The sequence below is a fragment of the Dipodomys spectabilis genome, unplaced genomic scaffold, assembly GCF_019054845.1.
Source record: "Dipodomys spectabilis isolate Male_0828 unplaced genomic scaffold, ASM1905484v1 ptg000669l, whole genome shotgun sequence".
Lineage (NCBI taxonomy): Eukaryota > Metazoa > Chordata > Mammalia > Rodentia > Heteromyidae > Dipodomys > Dipodomys spectabilis.
The window spans coordinates 5,113,015-5,136,986 of record NW_024871346.1 but is presented as its reverse complement, the minus strand read 5'-3'; the positions used below and the strand labels follow the sequence as shown (position 1 = coordinate 5,136,986).

The 23,972-nt window shown below is 54.4% G+C and overlaps 1 protein-coding gene across 2 annotated transcripts; it reads right to left on the bottom strand.

Moving 5' to 3' along the window:
- Positions 1–2,990: 2,990 nt before the first annotated feature.
- On the bottom strand, positions 2,991–16,922 carry Aars2 (alanyl-tRNA synthetase 2, mitochondrial). Of its 2 annotated transcripts, none has more exons than XM_042672022.1 (22): positions 16,496–16,922; positions 14,677–14,868; positions 13,770–13,915; positions 13,394–13,561; positions 12,535–12,679; positions 9,370–9,515; positions 9,145–9,253; positions 8,791–8,829; positions 8,588–8,699; positions 8,158–8,291; positions 7,319–7,463; positions 6,945–7,117; positions 6,712–6,825; positions 6,478–6,618; positions 5,675–5,815; positions 5,475–5,581; positions 5,222–5,330; positions 4,893–5,015; positions 4,639–4,749; positions 3,934–4,017; positions 3,714–3,824; positions 2,991–3,409 (listed from the first exon to the last, which is right to left on the bottom strand). In XM_042672022.1, the coding sequence occupies exons 1-22, from the start codon at positions 16,736–16,738 to the stop codon at positions 3,242–3,244; spliced, it is 2,961 nt and encodes a 986-aa protein (XP_042527956.1). In that variant the 5' UTR covers positions 16,739–16,922; the 3' UTR covers positions 2,991–3,241. The 2 variants fall into 2 exon arrangements, with proteins under 2 accessions (XP_042527956.1, XP_042527955.1); XM_042672021.1 differs by having other exon boundaries at positions 5,475–5,584; positions 5,678–5,815.
- Positions 16,923–23,972: the final 7,050 nt, after the last annotated feature.

Genomic DNA, 23,972 nt, shown 5'->3' with positions numbered 1-23,972 from the left:
GGGAGGGGAGGAGGAGCGGGGTGGAGAGGAGGAGTTGGGCAGGGGAGGAGGAGCTGGTGGGGGAGGAGGAGCTCGGTGGAGGAGGAGCGGGGCGGAGGAGGAGCTGGGTGGAGGAGGAGCTGGGTGGAGGAGGAGCGGGGCGGAGGAGGAGCTGGGTGGAGGAGGAGCGGGGCGGAGGAGGAGCTGGGTGGAGGAGGAGCGGGGCGGAGGAGGAGCTGGGCAGGGAGGAGGAGCTGGGAGGAGGAGGAGCGGGGCGGAGGAGGAGCTGGGAGGAGGAGGAGCGGGGCGGAGGAGGAGCAGGGCGGAGGAGGAGCTGGGTGGAGGAGGAGCAGGGCGGAGGAGGAGCTGGGTGGAGGAGGAGGGGGCGGAGGAGGAGCTGGGCAGGGAGGAGGAGCTGGTGGGGGAGGAGCGGGGCGGAGGGGAGGAGGAGCTGGGAGGGGAGGAGGAGCGGGGTGGAGAGGAGGAGTTGGGCAGGGGAGGAGGAGCTGGTGGGGGAGGAGGAGCTCGGTGGAGGAGGAGCTGGGCAGGGGAGGAGGAGCTGGGCAGGGGAGGAGTTGGGAGAGGAGGAGGAGCTGGGCAGGGGAGAAGGAGCTGGGCCGGAAGGGGTTCCCATCATGGCAGAATTTAGCTTTCATTGCTGCTCCCTCCAGGACTCCCAGAAGGCATCTTGGGTAAGTTAGCATCTCAGATGCCCAGGTGACGCCCAGGTGACTCGTGAATAAAGTGAGGGTACCAGCTGGGCACCTGTGGCCCATGCCCGTAATGTAGCTACTCTGGAGGCTGAGAATTGTAATTAGAAGCCAGACTGGGTAGGAAAGTTTGAGACTTTTTTTTTTGGGGGGGGGGGGGCGTCTGGTCGTGGAGCCTGAACTCTGGGCCTGGGCGCTGTCCCCCAGCTCTTCAGCTCAAGGCTAGCACTCTACCACTTGAGCCACAGCGCCACTTCCGGCTATTTTCTTTTTGCTTATGTGGTGCTGAGGAATCGAACCCAGGGCCTCAGGCATGCAAGGCAAGCGCTCTACCACTGAGCCACCTTCCCAGCCCAAGTTTGGGACTTCTATCTCCAACTAACTACCAAAAAGCTGCAAGTGTGGCATGGGTCTAGTGGTAGAGCACCAGTTTTGAGCAAAAAAGCCAAGGGAAAATGCACACACACACACACACACACACACACACACACACACACACACACACACACACACACAAACTGGCCCTGAAGGTCTAGGTCCTCAAACTTACCAGTGACTTCCCAGCAAATCCTCACCTTAAGCTGACACCACACAGGGAGTAGAGATGACATTAGACTCAGTGCTAATGCGTGTGTGTGTGTGTGCGTGTGCGTGAGTGTGTTTTAACTAGTTCTGGGGCTTGAACTCAGTGCCTAGTCACTATCCCTGAGCTTCTTTTGTTCAAGGCTAGTGCCCTACCACTGGAGCCATAGCACCACTTCCAGCTTTTTCTGTATATGTGGTACTGAGGAATCAAACCCGGGGCTTCATCGTGCTAGTCAAGCACTCTACCACTAAGTCACATTCCCAGCCATCTAATGTGTTTCCTAGCCAGGGAGCCTTTGCCTTGAAGATGGACTCTTCAGCTAGTAACAAGTAGAGACAGAGGCAGAGCTCTAGTACCTGAATAAGAGCCAGGGGGCTTCACTCTGCCAGAAGGCCTTCACCCATGTCTTCATCCTGCTCTGGGCAAGTTTTCAGCTCCAGCTGTTTCCACCTCCTGCCCTGACTTTGGACAAGTGTGTTGCTTGTTTTAAAATACAGCATTTTCTGGGTACATGTGGTTCACACCTGTAATCCTACCCACCCAGGAGGCTGTGACTTTAGAGGATTTTGGAAGCTACATTCTATCTCTAAAACAGCAAAAAAGCAGGACTGGATGCATGGCTCAAGTGGTAGTGTCACCCTAGCAAGTGTCACCTCAGAGCCACCAAAAAGAACAGATCAAAAGCACAGCATTGGGCAGACCCTGCAGCTTGCCCCTGTCCTAGCTCATTGCCTAATGACACTAGTCTCACCCTCACTCAGGGCCTGTGCACTGTCTCCTCAGCCCAGAACACTTTCCCTCAGCTCTCTGTGAGACTCACATCCTCTTCCTGGTTCCCAGCTCAGTACCACTTCACAGGGAGACAGTAATGCTACCCCTGCCTCCCTGAGCACTTCTAGCCTTTTCTATCACTGTTTCACACTCCTTTTTGCAAGTACTGGGGCTTGTGCTCAGGATCTTGTGCTCTCTTGTGTTTCTTCATTCAAGGCTGGTGCTCTACTATTTGAGCCACAACTCTTGTTTCTGGCTTACTGGTGGTTAATTGGAGATAAGTCTTAAGGACTTTTTCCCCTGGGTCGTCTCTGAACTACAACCCTCAAAAGTCAGCCTTCTGAGTAGCTAGAATTATAGATGTGAGCCACCAGTACCCAGCTTGACACTCTTCTGAAGTGAGTTCCACCTGGGCAGACTTGCTGCCTGTATGGTGCTTTTCTACCATCCCAGTCTCTGATCAGGCCTGTTGCTCAGTATATCAACAAGGCAACGAGGCCCTAATTCAAATGAGAGATCATTATATGACATTGGGAGCCTGAAGGGGGCGTCTGCCTTGCTATCATTCCATCATTGTTTTCAAATGACACTTCTGGAACTCGGTAGCCAGCATTTGAGTCCTGAGAAGTCTTTCCAATCAGTAAACCAGCAGTGGGGCACCAGTGCCATGCTGGGAGAGGAATGTCCCCCTCTCCTAAAAATAAATCTTCAGGGGCTGGAAGGTGGCTCAGTGGTAGAGCGCTTGCCTCGCATGCAGGAGGCCCTGAGTTTGATTCCTCAGCACCACATAAGCAGAAAAAGCTGGATGTGGCACTGTTGGTTCAAGTGGTAGAGTGTAACCTTGAGCTGAAGAGCTGAGGGACAGCGCCCAGGCTCAGAGTTCAAGCTCCATGATCGACCAAAAATCATAAATAAATTAAAAAAAAATCTTCCAGAGTGACCTGCCCTGTGTGAGATCCTTTTAATGAGCAGTCTCAGCCTTGGTGGCCAGGAGTTCACATTGGGTGGGGGTTGTGCATCTCAGCTCACTTCCTTGTGTCCCTGTCTCTTTGTACCATGAGGCCCAGGTGGCCTCCGTTGGCTCAGCTGCTGGTCCTCCAGCCTCCTGTCTTCTGTTTCAGCCTCTGGGGAGGCTGTGCCAGCTCCGGCCGGGTGCCAGGTGCTTGTCTTTAGTTCCTGTGTGCTGGTAAGTTGCTCAGTGAATCTGGTTGAGGGCATAGGCTCGGGCTGTGCTGAGGGTGGCTTCCAGGTCAGCAGTGCTTCCGGTGCCCTGGGCCACCACTCGAGAGCCCCAGGACTTCCCCCCCATGTGGTTGCACACGGCCAGGGCCCAGGCCGCTGCTGTGAAGGCAGGTGTAGTACCCTGAGGAGAATCAGAAGCAGAGGCAAGGGGAAGTGGGGTCCAAGAGATCAGCCCCCCGCTCCCCGCTGCTAGGCAGCAGCTAGTGAGGTGAGGGAGAAGGGCTGGACAGGATGAGTGTGTGTGTGTGGGTGGGGGGGGGGGTGGAACTGGGAAATCTCAGGATGCCTTCTGGGTGGGAGGGGCTGTCCACAGGGACTAGGAGATCGCCCCTCCCTGTCACCATGGGTGTCCTTGCAGGTTCCCCCCCCACGCCCCCGTGCCCCACCAGGCTCAGAGCTCGGTGGGGCTGGGGCTGCTTGCTCACCTGAGCCACCTGGCAGGCACAGAGCACACTGCCCGAGCTCTGGGGGCTGAGCAGGAGCACGGACGTGCCGGGGGCCTGCGCACACAGCTGCCGTACCACCTTCACCAGCACCTGGGGGGCGGGGGGGACTCGGGGCTGAGCACAGCGTCTCAGACGCCCCGCGTCTCCGCGGCAGGACTCAGCCCTCCCCAGGCCTGGGGAGACTTCCAGACACACTCACAGAGAGGGACTCCGCAGAGACGGTGTCCACGATCAGACGCCCCTTCGTGTGCCGCTTCAGCAGCTCCCGGGACTTCTCTGCAGCCTGTAGGGCGGGAGGGACAGCCCAGAGGCCGGGCTGAGGGGCGCTGGGACTGGGACTTGAACTCAGGGTCTCATGTTCTTAGCTTTTCCCCCCTCAAGGCAGGTATTCTACTACTTGAGCCACAGCTCCTCCCTGGCTTTGTGATGGTTAATTGGATGGGAGAGTTTCTTGGATTTGCCTGCCTGGGCTGGCTTAGGACTTTGATTTTTCAGATCTGGGCCTCATGAGTGGTTAGGATTACAGGTGATGACACAGGTCATCAGGCTGCCTAGCATGGCCCCTTCCTCCCCCTGATGTCACCACAGCTTCAGGCCCCTGTGCAGAGGTCGCTGAGTGTGGGAGGATGTGGCTGGAGGGGCTTAGTAGTCAAGGAACAATGAAGGTTGCTGAATGGTGGTCAAGTCAGAAGGCTTCCTGGAGGGAGCGGTTTAGGCAGAGCCGCAGCCTGGCGGAGGGCTGAGGACACAGCCTTGCAATGGCTCCTGGTGGGGCACGGGGCAGCGGGGAGGGGGGGGACATTGAAGCTGACGCCTACTCCCCCCTGCCTGTCCCCACACAGCCCCCGAGGGTTCCCAGGGTTGGTGCCGCAGTGCCTGAGCGCATGGGTGCACCTGCTCTCACCTGGCCCATCTCCAGCTTCCGGACGGCTGTGTTGGCACGGCGCTGCAGAGCCTTCAGCGTGGTCTGCAGCTCCCGCCGCTGCCACTGGGGCATCACCGCCGTGTCCACGGCCTACGGCCAGAGCGGTGTGTCGCCCTGCCCTTCCCCAAGGGGCCAACGCCACCCCCACCCCCAGGCCAGCCAGGGCCCAAGCATTGGGGTGCTTGGGGAAGACGGGAAAGACCCAGCTTGGGGGCGGGGGGAGTGGCTCTCACTTCTGTGAGTCGCCCCATGTCCTTGGACAGCCGCTGAGCCTCGGTCAGGTCACGGGTGCCTCGACTCAGCCTCTCTGAAGCTGCTTCCACCTCGTGGGCCAGAGCCTGGCCCACATCCCGGGCCTGCAAGGGAGAGGCAGGACCGTGAGGGGTGGCTGGTGACACTCCGTGGCCAGGACAGGGGCTTGTAGTTCATGGCTGCCACCAAATAATAAAACGACCAGCTCTAAGGACAGCCGTACCAGGGCACCCTGGCATGCCAGTGTTGCAGTGTGTGTCCCCGGACCCTCATCTCTACCCAGAAGTCTCTGGAGCTGAGGCATGCTGACCTGCTGGGCCTGCTCCCCAGTGACAGCCAGAAGGCGGGTGGTCCCCTTGGCAAGCTGGCGCTCCCCGATAATGACCAGATCCCTCACCGCCCCTGTGCGCAGCAGGTGCCTATGGGCGGGAGGAAGGAGAAAGTCAGAGGGCATGATGGGAAAGACGGAAGAAGGCTAAGCCCCAAACTGAGGTCTGGAGGTCGCACAGACCAGGGGAAGGGTGTGGCCCAGGCCTGGGGCTAGGGCAGTGGAGATGGCTCACGTGCCACAGCAGAGCTCCATGGAGGTGTGCAGGGCAGCCTGGGAAGCTGGCTCCAATGCCTGGGCCACGGGCACACCCACCGACACCACCCGCACGGGGTCTGGGTATGCCTGAGGGGAGAGGAGAGAGGGGAGAGCCTGTGAGCAGCTGCAGGCTGCCTGGTGGGTGTGCCGGAAGTGGGCAGGCCAGGGCCACCAATCCACCTCGTCCAGAGAGCGCAGACCAGGGATGTGTGCGGTGAGCGCCAGGGGCACCTCCTCCATGTACACAGCTTCATCCCGCCCCACGGCCTCCTGCACGGCGCCCTCCACTCTCCGGAGCTGCTCAGGAGTCAGTGCTGTCTGGAGAATGGGAGGTGGGGAACACAGAGCCACAGGTATCATGGGACATGTCTGCCACGTGACATGCTTGTTATTGATGCACTTATGAGCAGTCAGTGGCCCTGGAGTTATTCCTAGTTAACCAGCAAAAAGCCAGAACAGATCTGTGGCTCAAGTGGTAGAATAGCAGCCTTTGAGACAAAAAAGCCAAGTGACCTGGACACTGGTGGCTCACACCTGTAATCCTAGATGGTTCAAAGCCAGCGTGGGCAGGAAAGTCCATAGGACTCTTGTCTCCAATTAACCACCAGAAAACTGGAAATGGTGCTGTGGCTCCAAGTGGTGGGATGCTAGCCTTGAGCAAAAGAGCTTAGGACAGAGCCCAGGCCCTGAGTTCAAGCCCCACAGCCAAAAAAAAAAAAAAAAAAGCCAAGTGACATCTGAGTTCAAGCTCTAGTACCAGCACACGCATGCACGCGCGCGTGCACGCATGCACACACAAATATTTACACGGGGGGGGGTCCTGAGTACTAACTCAGAGCCGGGCGAGGGCACGGCCTCACTGCTTCACCTGTCCCCTCCCTGGGACAGGCAGAGCTGCAGCGCTGTGCCTGGAGCTCAGGCCCTCCGCTATCAACCCTGTCATCACCAGGCTCTCCCTTACGTGAAGACTGTCAGCTCACCTGGGTGGCCAGGTCAAAGCGCAGCCGCTCGGGGTTGAGATGGGAGCCCCGAGGCTCTGTGCCGGGGCCCAGCGTCTGCCGCAGCGCCCAGTTCAGCAGGTGAGTGGCCGTGTGCTTCTCCATGCATCCCAGTCGCCAGGCCTAGAACACTTTTGTCACCCAGGGGTCTGGGTAAGGGTGAGGGCTGGGAGACGAAGGGACTATAGGCTACCAAGGAAAGCTGGTGGGCCTTACCTCGTCCACGTGCAGCTGTACTTGGTCCCCCACCTGCAGACACGCCGGGGCCACCACCTCATGCAGGATGAAGCCCCCACAAATGTGGGCCCGGGATACAGGAAATAACACATCCTGAGAGAAGGAGGGACCAAGACCCCAAAGCGCCTACTTGCAGCTGTCCCTTCTCCTTGGCTCCCATCCAGGCTCAGGTCTGCCTTCCGCCTCATTCACTTGGGAAGAGAGGTGCTTACCGGCTGCCCTGCCTGGACCAGGTAGCCCCGGTCTGAAGCCTGACCCCCCTGTTCAGCGTAGAAGTTGGTCCTGTCCAGGAGGAGGCCACAGTGCTGGCCTGCCCCCACAGAGGCCACCGCTGTCCCGTTCTCCGTGTACAGCTGTAGAACTTGGGCCTCACAGGGGTCAAACTCTGGTGGGACACGGAATGGTTATTAGTGCTCGGTCTGGGCTGGACTGGACTGGTGGGCTGGGACTTGAGGCCAACAGGCACCTGGCTGGGTACCTCCAACTGTGGCCATAGCGGCCCCTGGTGGCTGCCCTGGGGAATGCACAGGGGTTGCTAGCCATCATCTTGGACACACCACAGCCATCCGTGGGCCCAGACTCTCACCATAACCTCCACCGGGCTGCAAGGTGTAGCGGTACTTGGGGCTGTCATCTGTTGGGGGTACCCCCTGACGCTGTAGCTCCCCCAGTGCATGGATGTCAAGCTGCAATCTCTGTTCCTCAGCTGGCTCAGCTTGTTGGGCCCGGTGCTGCAGAATGGACATGAATAAGAACATGTCTACTCTGGGCATGGTGGCTCATGCCTGTAATCCTAGCTACTCAGGAGGCTGAGATCTGAGAAATGGGATTCAATGCCAGTCCAGTCAAGGAAAGTCTACAAGGTGCTCATCTCCAATTAACCAGCAAAACATAGAAAGTGGTGCTGTGGCTCAAGTGGTACAGCACTAGCCTTGAGCTGAAGAGCTGAGGGACAGCGCCCAGGTCCAGAGTTCAAGTCGCACACCAACAAAAAGAAAAAGAAAAAGAGAAAAAAGAACATGTCTAGGGAGAATGCCATGGGACCGGAGTCTTGTACAGCCATGTCCCTGTGGATCCTAAAGTCCTTCTAGAATCGGACCTCAGAGCTGGGCTGGCTGCTGGAGACCCCCTCTCAGCTTCCTGGTGAATCCGCTGTCAAGCTCCCTTGGATCAGCCAGACCTGCTGCTGCCTCACTTGACCCTCTGGGATGCCATGCTGGCTTCTTTTCTGGTCCTCTGTTTCCTTCACCGAGGTCAGCGTCCCTCTCTAGAGTCATGTGTGGGGCTGGAGGCTCCTCCTATCACCCGTGACTGAGGGGACAGCCCCATCTCAGCCTCTGGCTTCCTCTTAGCAACAGCAGCTGTTGCTCTAGAGAAGGGGCTGAGGTGACCTACCAGAATCCAGAGTGGGGTCCCCAGCTGTACCTGGGCCTCCTCCTGGGCCAGCCTTTCCAGGCCGGCGGAGTCCAGCTGTACCCCCTTCTCTTCCAGCATCAGCTCTACCAGGTCCAGGGGGAGCCCCAGATTTCCGGACAGTGACAAGGACCAGGCCACTTCGGCTGTGTGGAAGGAGGAGAGTATTGATGGTGGGGGAGAAAGAGGAAGTCACACAGAAGCCAGCAGGTGGCCCTTCCCCATCGCTGGGTCCTCCCAGGTGAGTGCTCCCACCTTTAGGCTTCATGAGGCCCACCTTGGAAAGCAGGGACGGGAGGGGGCTGGCTGGGCAGGCAGCACAGGTCTGGGTGTCGGAAGGGGGGTATGGAGGAGGAAGTTGGTGTGGCGGTGTGTGAGGGTGTATGTGGCGCAGGGCGGGCCGGAACCCCCGTCACCGTGGCCAGGACGCCCCTCTCCTCACCAGGGAACAGATCCGAAGGCCCCAGGTGCTTCAAGGTGCGGTCGATGATCCTGCGGCCCCGCTGCAGGGAGGCCAGAAAGGCCGCCTCGTCCTCTGACACCAGGCTGGCTATCTGACATGGGCAGGGCGGGCATGGAGCAGCGCACTCAGAGGGAAGCCACCTCCCCAGCTCCCGCACCACCCCTCCCCACCCGAATCTGTACCTGGGCTGAATTCTCCTGCAGTTCGGGGTAAGCGGCTCCCTAGGGGAGGTAGAGAGAGAGCATGGCAGTGTGACACACAATCAGCCCCAGCTACCTCCTTTCCCGGGCCGCCTTGTGGAGCCCCCACCCACCCCCACTTCCACTCCCCTGGGGACCCAGCTAGGGAGATGCTTTAGGGTTGGATTAGCAGAAGCGGATCCCTGCAGATTTCAGGCAAGGAGCCTCCTGACATCTCTCCATGCTTTTTGTGAGCACCCGCTGGTGGTACCGTGTTGGACAGCAGGGTGGGGAGCTGGGGTGCTCTGTGTTTGGTTCCCTGAGGGTCCAGAAAGGCCCAGGTGAGGAGGTCCTTACCAGCGTCTCCACCACCACAGGCACCAGGCTGCCTAAGAAGCCAGGGGGTGCCCGCAGCACCTCCGTGGAGAACCGCACCGCGCGGCGGAGAATTCGGCGAAGAACCAACCTAAGGGGTTCAGAGCCCAGAGGTGGGTCAGGTCCAGCCATGCCCACTGGGGTGTTTGCCCCCACCCCAAGGCCCTTGCCCCTGCCCCTCCCTCCCTGTAGCCCTTCCAGACTCACGGGGCTCCCGACATCCCCGGAGAGACGCCATCAGCAATGCACACGCTGATGGTGCGCATGTGATCTGCCACTACGCGGTACGCCGTGTCGATGCGCCCCTCATCTGCCTCCCCAACTCGGCCTGAGTAAGGGGGTGCCCCGCAGCCCTGGAATGCACAAGAGAAGAGGACATAGCCACTGGCCCTGCCTGACCTGGCCTCGGTGGTTCTCATCATAAACCGCAGGGCATCTGCCCTCAGCCCTGGGCTGAGCGCCTCCACTATGGCCTTGTGGAGAGCCACCCAAGCAAACACGGGTCAGGCTCCACTGTCCCGGGGCTCATCCTGGGCACTACTAGTGACATCAGGAGCTGGGCACCGGTGGCTCACACCTGTAATCCTAGCTACTCAGGAGGCTGAGGTCTAAGGATGGTGGTTCAAAGCCAGTCCTGGCAGGAAAGTTCATGAGACTTTTTTTTGTCAGTTATGGGGCTTGAACTCTGGGCCTGGGCGCTGTCCCTCAGCTCTCCAGCTCAAGGTGAGTGCTCTACCACTTGAGCCACAGTGCTACTTCCTCCATGAGATTCTTTTTTTTGGTCCAGTCGTGGAGCCTAAATGCTGGGCCTGGGCGCTGTCCCTCAGCTCTTCAGCTCAAGGCTAGCGCTCTACTACTTGAGCTACAATGCCACTTCTGGCTTTTTTCTTTTTGCTTATGTGGTGCTGAGGAATCGAACCCAGGGCCTCAGGCATGCAAGGCAAGCGCTCTACCAATGAGCCACCTTCCCAGCCCCTCCATGAGATTCTTAGCTCCAATTAAGCACAAGAAAACTGAAGTGGTGCTGTGGCTCAAGTATTGGAGCGCTCTCACTTTGAGCTGAAGCTGAGGGACAGCGCCCAGGCCCAGAGTTCAAGCCCCATGACTGACAGGAAAAAAAAAATAGTGCCATCATGGCACTTGCTGACTCTACCAGGACCTGCTATCTCTAAACCAGCCCCTCTGGGAGGCATGGTTACCCTTGTTTTCAAGGAAGAAAGAGAGGAGAAAGACAGCTGGGTGCCAATGGCTTGTGCCTGTAATCCTAGTTACTTGGGAGGCTGAGAGCTGTTCAAAGCCAGCCCAAGCAGGAAAAAGCCTGTGAGACTCTTATTTCCAATTAACCATCAAAAAGTCAAAAGTGGAACTGTGGTTCAAATGGTAGAGCACCAGATTTGAGCAAAAAAACTAAGGGACAGCACCCAGGCCTTGAGTTCAAGCCCCAGTACTGGGGGAGGAGAGGGCAGAGGCTTGGTGACAGAAAGCTCAGTGACAGGCCACACAGCTGGTATCCTGGCTCAGAGGTGACATCTGATTCCAAGTGCTCTTCACCTCCTGCTCTGCCTCCCAGCCCCGGGGAGCAGAGGATGGGCAGAAAGCGGGTGCACGTCCGAGGGCTACGTGGTTATAGCACTTGATTTGCCCCACTTCATGAGGCTTGAACTCTGGGCTGGGGCAATGTCCTTGCGCTCTTCAGCTCAAGGCGAGCGCTCTACTGCTTGAGCCACAGTGCCCCTTCCGGTTTTCTAGTGCTTTATTGGAGAGTCTCACAAACTTCCCTGCCTGGGCTGGCTTTGAACTGTGATCCTCAGATCTCAGCCTCCTGAGTAGCTAGGATTACAGGCGTGAGCCAGCGGCATCCGACTGATTTGCCCCACTTCTAACCTAGGTCCCCATGTCAGCTCTCTTCCCAGGCCCTTCCTTCTCTCTCCCCAAGATCCTCCAGCTCATCTGCTTTCCTTCCCCCATTGCTACCCAGGAAGCCAGGCCCTGACCTCTTGCCTGGACTGGTGACAGCCTCCCTGGGGCCCATCATCCGCAGGTGATGGAAATGTCCTTTCACAGGCGCACAGCGGTCCCGCCACCGCCCCTCCCGGCCCCCCTCACCACAGGCAGAAGGAAAGTCATTCTGGACTTCAAGGCCTCACCAGATGTGACTCCTGCCTTCCCCGCTGTGGGAGGTCGGTTATTAAAGGCTCCTCCTCTTTTTTTTTTTTAAGCCCATGCAGCTTTTGGATGTGTTTACAGTTGTTTCCCCATAAAGGGATGGAATCGATTTCTCCATCTGAGTCTGCGTCTGCCCATGCCTTGCTGGGACTGAGGCAGTCAATGCAAAGGACATGGTTGGGAGCCTGTGGTTCTGTTCTCCTCTTTGGAGCCTTGCTTTGCCGTGAGGTGAGCGAGCCTGGGCTCCCCAGCTGGGAGACAACAGACACATGACCCGGTCACCCCACTGTCCCACACTGGTGGCCAGCAGCTGCCTGCGCCTGCGCACAGGGGCACAGGTAAGCTCACTCAAGACTAACAGCATGGCCAGAGGCTCACGCCTGTAATCCTCGCTCCTCAGGAGGCTGAGGTTTGAGGATTGCAGTTTGAAGTCAGGTGAAGAAAAGTCTATGAGGGCTGGGAAGGTGGCTCAGTGGTAGAGCGCTTGCCTTGCATGCATCAGGCCCTGGGTTCGATTCCTTAGCACCACATAAGCAGAAAAAGCCAGAAGTGGCTCTGTGGCTCAAGTGGTAGAGCTCTCTCCTTGAGCTGAAGAGCTGAGGGACAGCGCCCAGGCCCAGAGTACAGGCCCCACAACCACCACCAACAACAACAAAAGTCTATGAGACTCACTCTTTTTTGTCGGTCATGGGGCTTGAACTCTGGGCCTGGGCGCTGTCCCTCAGCTCCTCAGCTCTTCAGCTCAAGGTGAGCATTCTACCACTTGAGGCACAGCACCACTTTCTCTATGGCGATTTTAAGTCAGGAAGTGCTAAGGTGTTTATTATTCCAAGAAATGACATGGTCTCCCACCGTATCCCATGTGGTTCTGCTTTAGCTGGCAGGTTGCCTTTTTTGTCCTCGGAACATGTCGAGCCCTTTCCCGCCTCAGGACCTTGGCAGCTGCTGTCCCTTCTAGGGGGGTAGAAGCTGTCTGTGGCTGTTTTTACAGGCTGCGTGACTTTGGTGGACCTCCTTTACACACTTGTTTAAGAGTTCTTTGTGCCCCCTGCTAGTTACGATCATATTTACTTCTTGTTCTCAATCTGCAAGTTGCTATCTTGCTTTTGCATACATTTATTTATCGTCTGTCTCTCATACTCAGAGGAAATCCCCATGGTCACTTCTGGGTATTGCTACATCCTCTGAAGGGCAGAGGCGGCTCACCTGGTGTATGGCACTGAGCAGCGGGGAGAAGAGGTCGGTGTCGTAGGTGGATCTCTTGCCTTGCAGCACAGCCACCAGCCTCTCCAGGCCCATTCCTGTGTCCACGTGCCGATGGGGCAGGGGCTGCAGGCTGCCATTGGCTTCTCTGGTCAGGGAAAGTGCAAGGTGAGGCCCACCCAGCACCAAGTGCAGTAGAGAAAGGGAGAGGAACCCAAGGAGGCTGATGGTGGGAGGAGGGAAAGGCGGTAACACCACAGGTGACAGATGACACTCTGTGGGTCCTTTCTCACTCTAGCCCCATGCCTACTTGGGGTCTTGCCTGGACCCAAACATTGCCTATGGGGCAGAATTCTTTGCCCTTAAAGAAAGACATGTCACCAGGCTCTGGCAGCTCAAGCCTATAATCCTAGCTACTCAGGAGGCTGTGATCGGAGCTTCATGGTTTGAAGCCAGCCTGGGCAGGAAAGTCCATGAGACTCTTATCTCAATTTAATAGGCAAACGAGCTAGAACTAGAGCTGTGGCTCAAGTGACAGAGCGCCAGCCTTGAGTGAAAAAGCTAAACGAGCATGAGGCCTGAGTTCAAGCTCCAGTACTGACAGAAAGGGGGGGAAAGGCATGTCAAGGCTAGAAGAAAATCTTAAGAGATCAAGTTTAACCGCACTGTATGATGACAGCATGACTAATCTGTCAAGAGAGAAAACTAGGATGTTGTCAGTCGCTAGCGGCAGTGTTTATAAGCGTGCCTGATACATTCGAGGTGCCTTTTCAGTGTTCATTTTCCTAATTGGATCCGTTTTCCAACTGTCAACTTTTCCACTTCTGGTCAGGAATGCTGCTCCTGCTCTGGCCCTGGTTACCTGTTGTGCTGCATGAAGACCAGATTCCAAAGCTCCACCAGCTGTGGGGCTCCGACCCCTCCAGCCAGGTCATAGTGGATCTCGGTACAGGGCCCACAGGGGCCAGTGTCGCCCATCTCCCAGAAGTTCTCTTGGGGTCCGAAGGAAAGCACACGGCTGGTGGGCACCCTGGGAACCAAGCCAGGAACATGGTTAGAGATGGATGCATTCAGAAGTGGGGACTCCTGTCATGACCACCCCTCCCCGAGGTCCCAGAGCAGCAAGAGGAAGAACAGGGCTGACCCACAGCATGCTGGGATATGTTGAACGGAATGGTCTGGTGGTCTCTCTTCCAGTCCTGTCTGCCAGGAACGGGCATCATGAGGGATTGACTTACCCTAAGCTGAGCCAGATGTCCCTGGTCTCCAGGTCTGGGTCCAGCCCAGCTTTGGGGTCACCACCAAAGTAGGAGACCCAGAGTCTATCCTTAGGGATGCCATAGACCTCAGTCAGCAGTTCCCAGGCCATGCTGCAAGCTTCCTCCTGTAGTGGACCCCAGTGTGGAGGGAGGAGGAATGTGGGTGAGAAAGAGGCCCCACGGATGCGCCAGCCAACCATGTGAGTTCAGGATAAAATCATTCCCACTCCCTACGCTGTTCCCAGAACATGCCACGACCATTTCTGCCTTGAGGATTCTCCTCCCGGGAAAGCTTCCTGCTCTTCTTTAGTCTGCTTTCCTTCTGGTTCTAGAACGAGTCCTACCTTCTTCAGAAACTGTCCACCTCAGTTTAGGTGACTGTAACTGCAGTTAGCTTTCTCAGTCTTGCTGCCTGGTCATTTATTCAGACAACTCTGACCAGCCATTAGGCAGGAAGCCCAGTCTCTGCCCTCGGCACACTTACAGTCCAGTTAGGGAAGTGACGTATTCCCTTTGTACCCATCATCCAGTGCTTCACCTCTGTGTCTAGTATAAGCCTATATGCAAGCAGTCAGGAAAGTGGAGACAAGATAGATCTTGACCTCTTTTTTCTTTCTTTGTCAGTCGTGGGGCTTGAACTCTGGGCCTGGGCACTGTCCCTCAGCTCTTTGGCTCAAAGCAAGCGCTCTACCAGTTGAGCCACAGCGCCACTTCTGGTTTCCTGGCAGTTAATTGGAGATAAGAGTCTCATGGACTTTCCTGCCCAGGCTGGCTTTGAACTGCGATCCTCAGATCTCAGCCTCCTGAGTAGCTAGGACTATAGGCGTAAGCCACCAGCGCCTGGCTGCTGATTCTTTCTTAACCCTTCAGCTCCCTGGAGACTCACCTTAAAATATTCACCCCTAAAAGCCCAGTTGCCAAGCATCTCAAAGAAGGTATGATGGGAGAGGTCTCGGCCCACATCCTCCAGGTCATTGTGGCGTCCTCCAGCCCGCACACACTTCTGGCTGTTGGCCACGCGTCGGAAGCCTGCCATTTCACTTCGAGGATCCACGGTGCCCAGGAAGATGGGCTTGAACTAGAAGCACATAAAGGTATTTTGAGAATGCCGGATGCAGGACTGGGAAGGTGGCTCAGTGATAGAGCGCTTGCCTTGCATGCATGAGGCCCTGGGTTCGATTCCTCAGCACCACATAAGCAAAAAGAAAAAAGCCAGAAGTGGTGCTGTGGCTCAAGTGGTCAAGTGGTAGAGCACTAGCCTTGAGCTGAAGAGCTGAGGGACAGCGCCCAAGCCCAGAGTTCAGGCCCCTCGACCGGATCCCCCCCCCCCAAAAAAAAAAGAATGCTAGATGCAGGTGGTAATCCACTCGGTAGGCTGAGATCTGAGGATTCTGGTTCAAAGCCAGCCTAGACAAATAAATCTGAGAGACTCTTATCTCTAACTGAGCAAAAGAAGCTCAAGGATAGCACTCAGGCCCTGAGCTCACTTGCCAGGAGTGGCACATATACACATAAAAAACCCAAAGCCAGTCACAAGTTGAAGGTATGGCCTGATTTGTGTTTATTAGCTCAGCCTTTGTCTCTGGAAGAATTCTGGAGAAACTGTTGCTTTATTACTGAAATAGAACAGGAACAAGGTGTTCTGCTGAGTTTTGAGCTATTTTCTTTAAGATGATAAGAAGACATTGCTTGTGTGAGGGGTAGTTAATTAATTCACAGGGCCTAGCAAAAGCATATCTGTCTTTTTTTGTAACTTATTGGAGATGGGTCTCAAGGACTTTCCTGCTTGGGCTGACTTTGAACCCCAACCCTCAGATCTCAGTCTCCTGACTAGTGAGGATTACAAGCATGAGCTACTTTGCGGATTTTCACATATCGTGGAGGTCTCTGGTATATAACTCCTGTGACATGAGGGATCACTATTTATATTTTTTGTAAAACCAGGTGAGGAATCATTATTTATGTATTAAAAAAAATAACCGATTTATACAGCGAAGCTGCCATAGTGAACTGTGATATAGCAAGGGATGACTGTGCCCCTAAAAACAAAGAAAGAAAAAAAAGAAAAGCTGAAAGTGGAGCTGTGGCTCATGTTGTAAACTGTTAGCCTTGAGCAAAAAAGCTCAGCCCCTATGGCCCTGAGTTCAAGCCCAGAACAGGCACAACAACAAAAAGCTTAGGGGAAAATGCATTACCTAGCACACAGCAGGTGCTCAATAAACCTCTTATTTAATGTTTTTTGTGTGTGTGTTTTTGGTCGGTCAGCTCTTCAGCTCAAGGCAAGCGCTCTACCACTTGAGCCACAGCGCCACTTCCGGTTTTTTCCGGTGGTTTATTGGAGATTAGAGTCTCACGGAGTTTCCTGCCAGGGCTGGCTTTGAACTGCGATCCTCATATCTCAGCCTCCTGAGTAGCTAGGATTACAGGCGTGAGCCACCAGCTCCTGGCCCTAATTTATATTTTACTAATGAAATCTTCCCTCCCCGCATCGCCAAGCCTGGAGACAAGGACCCTGTGCCTTCAATTCTGGACCTTTGAGTCAAGCCTTCCTCAAGCCGTAAGCCCCGCCTCCAATCCCTCTATCCAACCACGCACCTCCCTCTTACGCCGAAAGCTCCGCCCCTTGCTTTATTCGCCCAATCCCGCAGCCTTTGTCCGGAAGGCTCGCGAGCTCCGCCCCCTGACCGGTGTGGCTCCGCCCCCACCTGATTCATGCCGGCGTTAACGAACAGCAGACTGGGGTCGCCCCTAGGCCGCACTGACGCCGAAGGCACCAGCCGATGGCCATGGCGATCCCGAAAGAAGCTCAGGAAGGTGTCCCGCACGGCCGATCCTTGGGCTGGAGGGGGTTCGGCTGAGAGCGGTCGAGGGCTGGGACCCTGCCATGAGGACGACCTTCGAATGGCCCGCCGCAGACGCCCGGCTACAGCTGCCACCGATGCCGCCATCTTGGCTCCGGGCAGCGGCTTCACTGGGTCAGAGAGTAACCGAAAGAATGCCTGCGGTTCCCTACAGCGCCCCCTGGCGAGCGGAGGACCCAAGGAGGCAGCCTCTTGAGGCCCAAGAGGCAGAAGTTGGCCTAGCACAGCCTCGTGCACATAGTAGGCCCTTAATTCATTTAGCCTTAGAAATATTCATGGAGAGCTAGGAATATGGTTTACTGGTAGAGTGCTTTTCTAGCATGCATGAAGCCCTTGATTCAATTCCTCAGTACCACATAAACAGAAAAAGCTGGAAGTGATGGTGTAGCCCAAAAGAAGCTCAGGGACAGTGCCCGGGCCCTGGGTTCAAGCCCCAGGACTGGCAAAAGGAAAAAAAAAAGAAATATTCATGGAGAGCCTACTTTGCGCTAGTCATTGTTTAGGGTTGCTTTAGGTACATTAATGGTACATTAATAAAAACCTCCAGCCCTCCATATTCTGTATTCTAGCAGATTGTTAGGGTTACTGATTTTTGCAAGGTTGAAAATGAGGCTGTGGTAAACAGGTGTGGATTGACTCTTTTGTGTGTGTGAGGGCATGGATTGTGTTGTGTATTGCTTTTCCAGGCCCAATGAAGAAGGCAGAGAATGCAAGGGAAAGTCAGCATTCATCCAGGAGACAGTCAACTGATAGAGGCACAGTTTTAGGCCCTTGCCAGTTTTCTTTCCTCTTAGAATTGCCATAGTCATTTTGTCCTTAGAGACTGAAGCAGGCCCTTTGGAACAGGAGCCTGTCAGAGACACAGAAGCCAAATAGCAATCTACTCTATTATTAATTGCTTAATAACATTTGGTCTTTTAATTTGCCTAGGGATAAGAGAGAATCCAGGTCGGCATGTCTTGTGAATTGAAAGCAGCAGGAAATGTTCTCTGTAAGCTTCCCAGTGCAGGTTCCCTTGCCTTCCTCTCCCTGGGGACAGCTGTGACTCTGATGCCAGCAGGCCTTGTGGGCACAGCAGGGGCTTCTCATGATGACCTCTGGTCTCTAGGAAATGAAACATTGGAAAGAGAAGGGAGTTTGCCAAGTTGAAGGCCCTTAGCATTTGTGTGTGTGTGTGTGTGTACTGGGGCTTGAAATCAGGCCGGGCACTGTCCTTAGCTTTTTCTGCTCAAGGTTGGCACTCTACTACATGAACCACAGTTCTGGCTTTTTGCTGGTTAATTGGAGATGAGTTTCCTGTCTGGGCTGGCATTAAACTGCAATCCTCAGATCTCGGCTTCCTGAGTAGCTAGGATTACAGGTGTGAGCCACTAGCACCTGCCCTTATTTGGGATCTTTTGAGGCACTTTCCTGAAGGAAATGTATAATCTATTTTCGACTTGAGTTTCTATGGCAATAGTGAATTCTCAGTTGTCTGCTGTCAGCTGTCTGCTGATGAAGCCATGTCTATTCCATGATTTTCTGCCTTTCCCCTAGCCCACATAAGTTAAAGGTGTTGTTTTGAAAGTGGTTTTTTTTTTTTTTTGCCTGTTTTGATTTTTCCAATGGTTTGGAACAAGAACCTAAAGCCAGATGGGGATTTCTAGAAGACTGATGACCTTGAGAAAGACTATGAAATTCTTCCCTGAGTTGAAGTGAGAGCATTTTTCCCCCCAGATAAATATAGCAGGGCTTCTATTCAGTACTCATAGCAGCTGGTCCAGATTTTGCCGAGAGCTTCTGTGTTATAGTAGGAAGTCTATATTTTAGATTAACTTGGACCTACTGCGCTGCCATGGATTTAGAGTAATTTTGACCTAGTGTGCTGCCATGAATTGAAACAGCTTTACTGATGTAAATTATATACTGTATATAATTTATATACACCATACAAATTCAGTATTTTTATTTATTATCTCTGTGTGTGTGTGTGTGTGTGTGTGTGTCTTTACTGGGACTTGAAATCAGGGCTTCCAGCTCTTGCTTGGCTTTTTGCTCAAGGCTGGCACCTAGAGATAAGAGTTTCATGTGATCTTTTGTGACTAACTCCTCTCCCTTAGAATTTTTTTTTTTTAGTGGCTTCTGTTTGAAGTAAGTTTCCCCCTATCTTATGACTTTGTCTTTGCCACTAAAAATTAATCATTTTCTTTTTTCTTTTTTAAAAATGTGATGCTGTTTGTTGAGTCACTGCTGCTTAGTTGTTTCCTGGCAAAGCGCTGTGGTTCTTTTAGGCTTGGGATGTGTCTGTTCTGTTACTTGATGAGGAAGCTAAACTTAAGTTCTGCAGCTTCCCAAGATGGAACTCTTCAGACAAGGAAGCTACCAACTTGGAACTGCTCTCAGGTGAACGGATCCCTGCCCCTAATATTCGCAGGAATTTCATTTAGAAGTTTAAAGCACGTGTGGAGTGCACCTACTTGGAGCTCTTGGGCCGGGTGTTGTGCATACTATTTGAAGCACTGTCTTCATGGTTAGAGAGAGTGATGCTCTGTCTTCCCCACATCCGGCTTTCTCATGTTTTGGGTATGCTGGTACTGGAGCTTGAACTCAGGGCCAAGGCACTCTTCCTTAGTTTTTTTCACTCAAGGATGGTGTTCCACCACTTGTGCCACAGCTCCACTTCCAGCTTTTTGCTGTTAATTGGATAGAAGAGTCTCCCAGGCTTTCCTGCCTAGCTGACTTCAGACCTAGGTTCTCAGATCTCAGCCACCTGAGCTGCTAGGATTACAGATGTGAACCACTGGCATTGGATTCCAAACTTTTTGTTTTTAAATGTTGCCAGTCGACTTACTTATCGTGGCAGGTTCAAGGTACCCATTTTTTGTCACCACCCCCTCCCGTTTCCATCACCCCCATCCTGGGGGAAATTGTCCTTTCTGATTTTCATTTTGACTCCAGAAAGTAGGAGCTGAGGTCAGCGATGCACTCTGTCCTGGAATGACGGGCGGGGCAGACACGAGGGACTTCCCCCTTCCTCAGCCCGGCCTGGGCCTGGGGAGCCTATTTCCTCCTACAAATCGTAAAGCTTGCTTCTGCTGGATGGCTGAAACGTTCACCGAGGACGTCTCTGGTTCGACGTGTCCGTCCGCCACCCACGGTGGACCTGGACGGTGCCCGCGGCGCCGGCCGACGCCGGTTCGCGCCACATCTAGGATCCCGTTAGCAATGCCGCCTGGGGGTGGGCAGGGGCGGCGGGTTCTAGCAGGTTCTTGCTCGTGTAGCAGGCTCCCAGGAGACGGTGCTGTGTTGCTCGTCTGGACGGTGTCTGGAGTGACCAACGTGCAGTACCGGAGAGGTTTTGGATGAACCTTGGGGTCCCGGGTAGGCGCGAGCGGGTCCGGCGGGCGGGGCCTGGAGGCCATCCTGCGCATGCGCCTGCTCCCTTCTCTGTTGCTGGGAGACCGAAGGCGGGCGGGCGGGCGAGGGAAGGGGGGCGGGCGAGGGAAGGGGGGCGGGTGAGGGAAGGGGGGCGGGTGAGGGAAGGGGGGCGGGCAGAGCGGGGCCCGCCCGACGGCGGAGGCACGGGAGAGGGGCGGGCCGGGCAGGGGCACCGTGGGGATCCGGGCACCTTCCGCGGTTTGAGTGAAAAGCTAAGGGACAGCGCCCGGGACCCGAGTTCGAGCCCGGGTACGGGCGCGCGCGCGCGCACAGGGCAGATCGTCGGGTGTGGCCGGCATTGCCTCCCAGAAAACGCTACCGAGGCGGGCGCCTCGGCTGCGGGCCAGCGGGGCGATGCCGCTCCCGCCGCTTCCCTCCCCGTGTCACTGGGCCCTGGGAGATGGCCCGCGACCCGCCCTGTGTGCTGTGAGGCGCCTGCAGAACGCGGAGCACGCACGCACGCACGCACGGAGAGAGGACCCCCGACGGCGCCCGCCACCCCGCAGCCGAGACGCGGAGAAGAGTGCGGACGGGACAAGACGTCCTCCAGCTTCCAGGGCTTTACACCCCCGGGGACAGAGCCCCAGACAGGAGCATGGAGACAAGGAGCCCGCGAAGCGAGGCTCGAAGCTCCCTCCATCCCAGACTCAGGACCTGTAAACCGGTGACTTGCCTTATATAGTAATAAGGAATACAGCTACACCCCATTGGGTAGTTGCTATACGACTTGTAACATGCCACATATATATATATATACACACACACGCATATATATATATATATATATATATATATTACACACACGTACTGGGGTTTAAACATAGGGCCTCATAGTCCCACTTGTTTTTTTCCATCTAGCCTGGCACTCTGCCACTCGAGCCCTACTGCTGTTTCTGGCTTTATGTTGTTTAATTGGAGATAAGAATTGCACAGACTTCTCTGCGGCAGGCTGGCGTAAAATTGGGATCCTCAGATCTCAGCCTCCTGAGTTGCTAGGATGACAGGTGTGCCTTACCAATGCCCAGCATAGCTTGTTTTTTATTTTGATTTTTCTAGTGCTGGGGCTGGAACACAAGGCTTCGAAGAATGTTCCCTGAGGTTGTATCACTGAGCAACTGCCCAGCCCCCACACAACATGCTTTCTACCTAACGACATGAGTTGTTGTTATTCCTACTTTACAGGTGGAAATGCTGAGAGTGATTTCCTTAATAGCATGTAGAAGCAAGAATTGTGTGTGGGCCCAGCACTGGTGGCTCACACCTGTAATCCTAGCTACTCAGGAGGCTGAGATCTGGGGATCACGGTTCAAAGCCAGCCTGGGCAGAAAATTCCATGAAAATCATCTCCAATAAACCACCAGAAAACCGGAAGTGGCACTGTGGCTCAAATGGTAGAGCACTCGCCTTGAGCTTAAGAGCTAAAGGACAGAGCCCAGCCCCAGAGTTCAGGCCCCATGACCCCCCCCCCCAAAAAAAGTGTATATTGTGAATGTGTTAATATATGTAATTCTAGAAAACTCACATGTTTGGTTTTCTAGCTCTCAGAGGACTAATAAGATTACAATAGACTTTTTTGTGTGTGTGTGGTGGTATTGGGGTTTGAACTCAGGGCCTTGAATTCACCTGGTTTGCTTGCTTCTTCAGCTGGTACTCTACTATGTGGAGCCCAATCTCTCTCTCTCTTTTTTCTTTTGGTGTGGGGCTTGAACTTGGGGCCTGGGCACTATCCCTGAACTTTTCTGCTCAAGGCTAATGTTCTACTACTTTGAGGCACAGCTCCACTTCCAGTATCCTGGTGGTTAATTAGAGTAAGAGTCTCATGGAATTCCTTGGCCTGGCTGGCCTTGAACTGTGATCCTCAGATTTCAGCCTCCTGAGTATCTAGGGTTACAGGTGTGAGCCACCCACAGCATCAAGCCCGGCTTTTTGCTAGTTATTTTGGAGATGGAGTCTCAAGAATTTGGGCTGGTTTTGGGCTATCATCCTTGGGATCTCAGCCTCCTGAGTTTCTAGTTTACAGCATGAGCCACCAACACCTGACTCAAGAGACTTCTTTTGAGCCTAGTGTGTTGGCACCTGCCTGTAATTCTAGCTACTTGGGAGGTAGAGGCAGGAGGATATTGACCTTGAGGCTAGCCAAGGCAAAGTTAGTGGGACCTTATTTAAAAAACAAAGTAGCCCAGCACTGGTGGCTCATGCCTATAATCCTAGCTGAAGAGCTCAAGGACAGCGCCCAAGCCCAGAGTTCAAGCCCCACAACCAAAAAAAAAAAAAAAGAGAGAGAGACAGAAAAAGAAAGAAAAAGAAAGAAAGAAAAAAAAGAAATGGAAGCATAATTCAAGTGGTAGATCATGTGCCTAGCCAATTCATGGTTCTGGGTTCAATCTCCTGCCCAGGGGGTGGGGGAAGAAGAGAGACTTATGACAAAGGTAATGAGAAGGAGGTCACCTAGCAATGACTGAGGATGGAAAAGCCTGGGTCCCTACCTGCTGTGAGTCACCTTGGACTACTTTGTTCAGGTATCGAATAGAGGAGAGGAATCTTTTGTTTAAATCACTCTGGTGTTAGCCGGGTGCTGGTGGTTCGGGCCTGTAATCCTAGCTACTCGGGAGACTGAGAGCTGAGGATCACAATTCAAAACCAGCCTGGGCAGGGAAGTCTGTGAGACTCCTATCTGCAATTAAACACCAAATAAATTGGAAGTGGGACAATAGCTCAAGTGATACAGTGCTAGCCTTGAGCTGGCAGGCCCAGGCCCCGAGTTCAAGCCCTAAAACTGGCGTATACACACACACACACACACACACACACAAAATATCACTCTGAGTTGCTCTAAGAATGTTCAGAAAATAGACCTCAGTGTATTATGAAAGGTTATCATGTTCAGGCATGTGATTAACAGGTCAAGGACATGTTTAAAACATTTTAGAATAAGTTCAATAACAGATTGAGCTTTGAGATTTCATAGGGGCACTTTGTTTGGAAATATCCTTGGAACATTCTGTAATAATGGCTGAAGACAGCACTGGGTCAGCCAGGGCTCTCTGCTGCCTCTAGGCCTGTAGGGCCCAGAGAGGGAAGTATTTGCTGAATCCCAGAGAGAGAGAGATGGATGGATGGAGAGGCCCCTCGGCCGGCAGCAGGAGATGGCACAGACAGGGAAGGAGCTGGGAGGGATCAGGTGCAGACAGCGAGAGTGAGTGCAGAGGGACAGGGAAGGAATGAGGCTATGTAATAGTGTTACTTTTGTCTCTTTATTCCTCTGATGAGAGAGAGGACAGACATCACTGCAGAGCAGTCTGGGACAAAGATGCATCCTCTCAATACTGAGGGCGACCACTCCAGCTCTGTCATAGTCATGAATGACTACGGTGAATTCATGAGAATTCATGGTGACTGGCTTTCCTATCAGGGTGTCCCAGCGTTGCCAGTTACCTCCTCCCAGCCTGTCTGTGTCCTACAGTGCTAGGGATTGAACCCAGGGCCTTCGGCATGTGCTAGGTCAGTGTTCTCCTACTGAACTACCATCTCGGCCCCGTCTGTCTCTTTCTGTACTTGGGGAAGAAACAGATGGTGCTTTTCTGTGCCGTGAGTTCTGTGATGGTCCAGAGGCTGTTGCGGCTGGGAGAAGGCGTGTGCTTTATTCACCTTTGAGCCCCTTGCACCTGGTACTGTGCCGGAACATAGGTGTCTGGTACTGTTTCCTGACAGGAGCTGCTGGTGCGAACTTTGAAGATGGGGGCCTGGCGGTGGTAGCCACTCTGGGGTAGCTTATACTCTCTTGCTACATTTTTCTGCCTCCCTCTGCTCACCACTGCAGGTTTTGTCAACAACGATTCCCCTCAACACCTGCTGGCCCCTGGGCCTCCTAAGGGAAGGTCCAGGCTGAAGGCTCCAGGCTGAA

What these genes read in the sequence shown, in the direction of transcription:
- Aars2 (XM_042672022.1), bottom strand. Translation starts at nt 16,738, where the DNA reads ATGGCGGCATCGGTGGCAGCTGTAGCCGGGCGTCTGCGGCGGGCCATT. An exon ending in GCAGCCCGGTGGAGGTTATG is followed by an intron (nt 7,118 to 7,318) that starts GTGAGAGTCTGG and finishes GTGTCCCACCAG; the next exon opens with AGTTTGACCCCTGTGAGGCC. An exon ending in GGAAGCTGGAGATGGGCCAG is followed by an intron (nt 4,018 to 4,638) that starts GTGAGAGCAGGT and finishes CCCGCCCTACAG; the next exon opens with GCTGCAGAGAAGTCCCGGGA.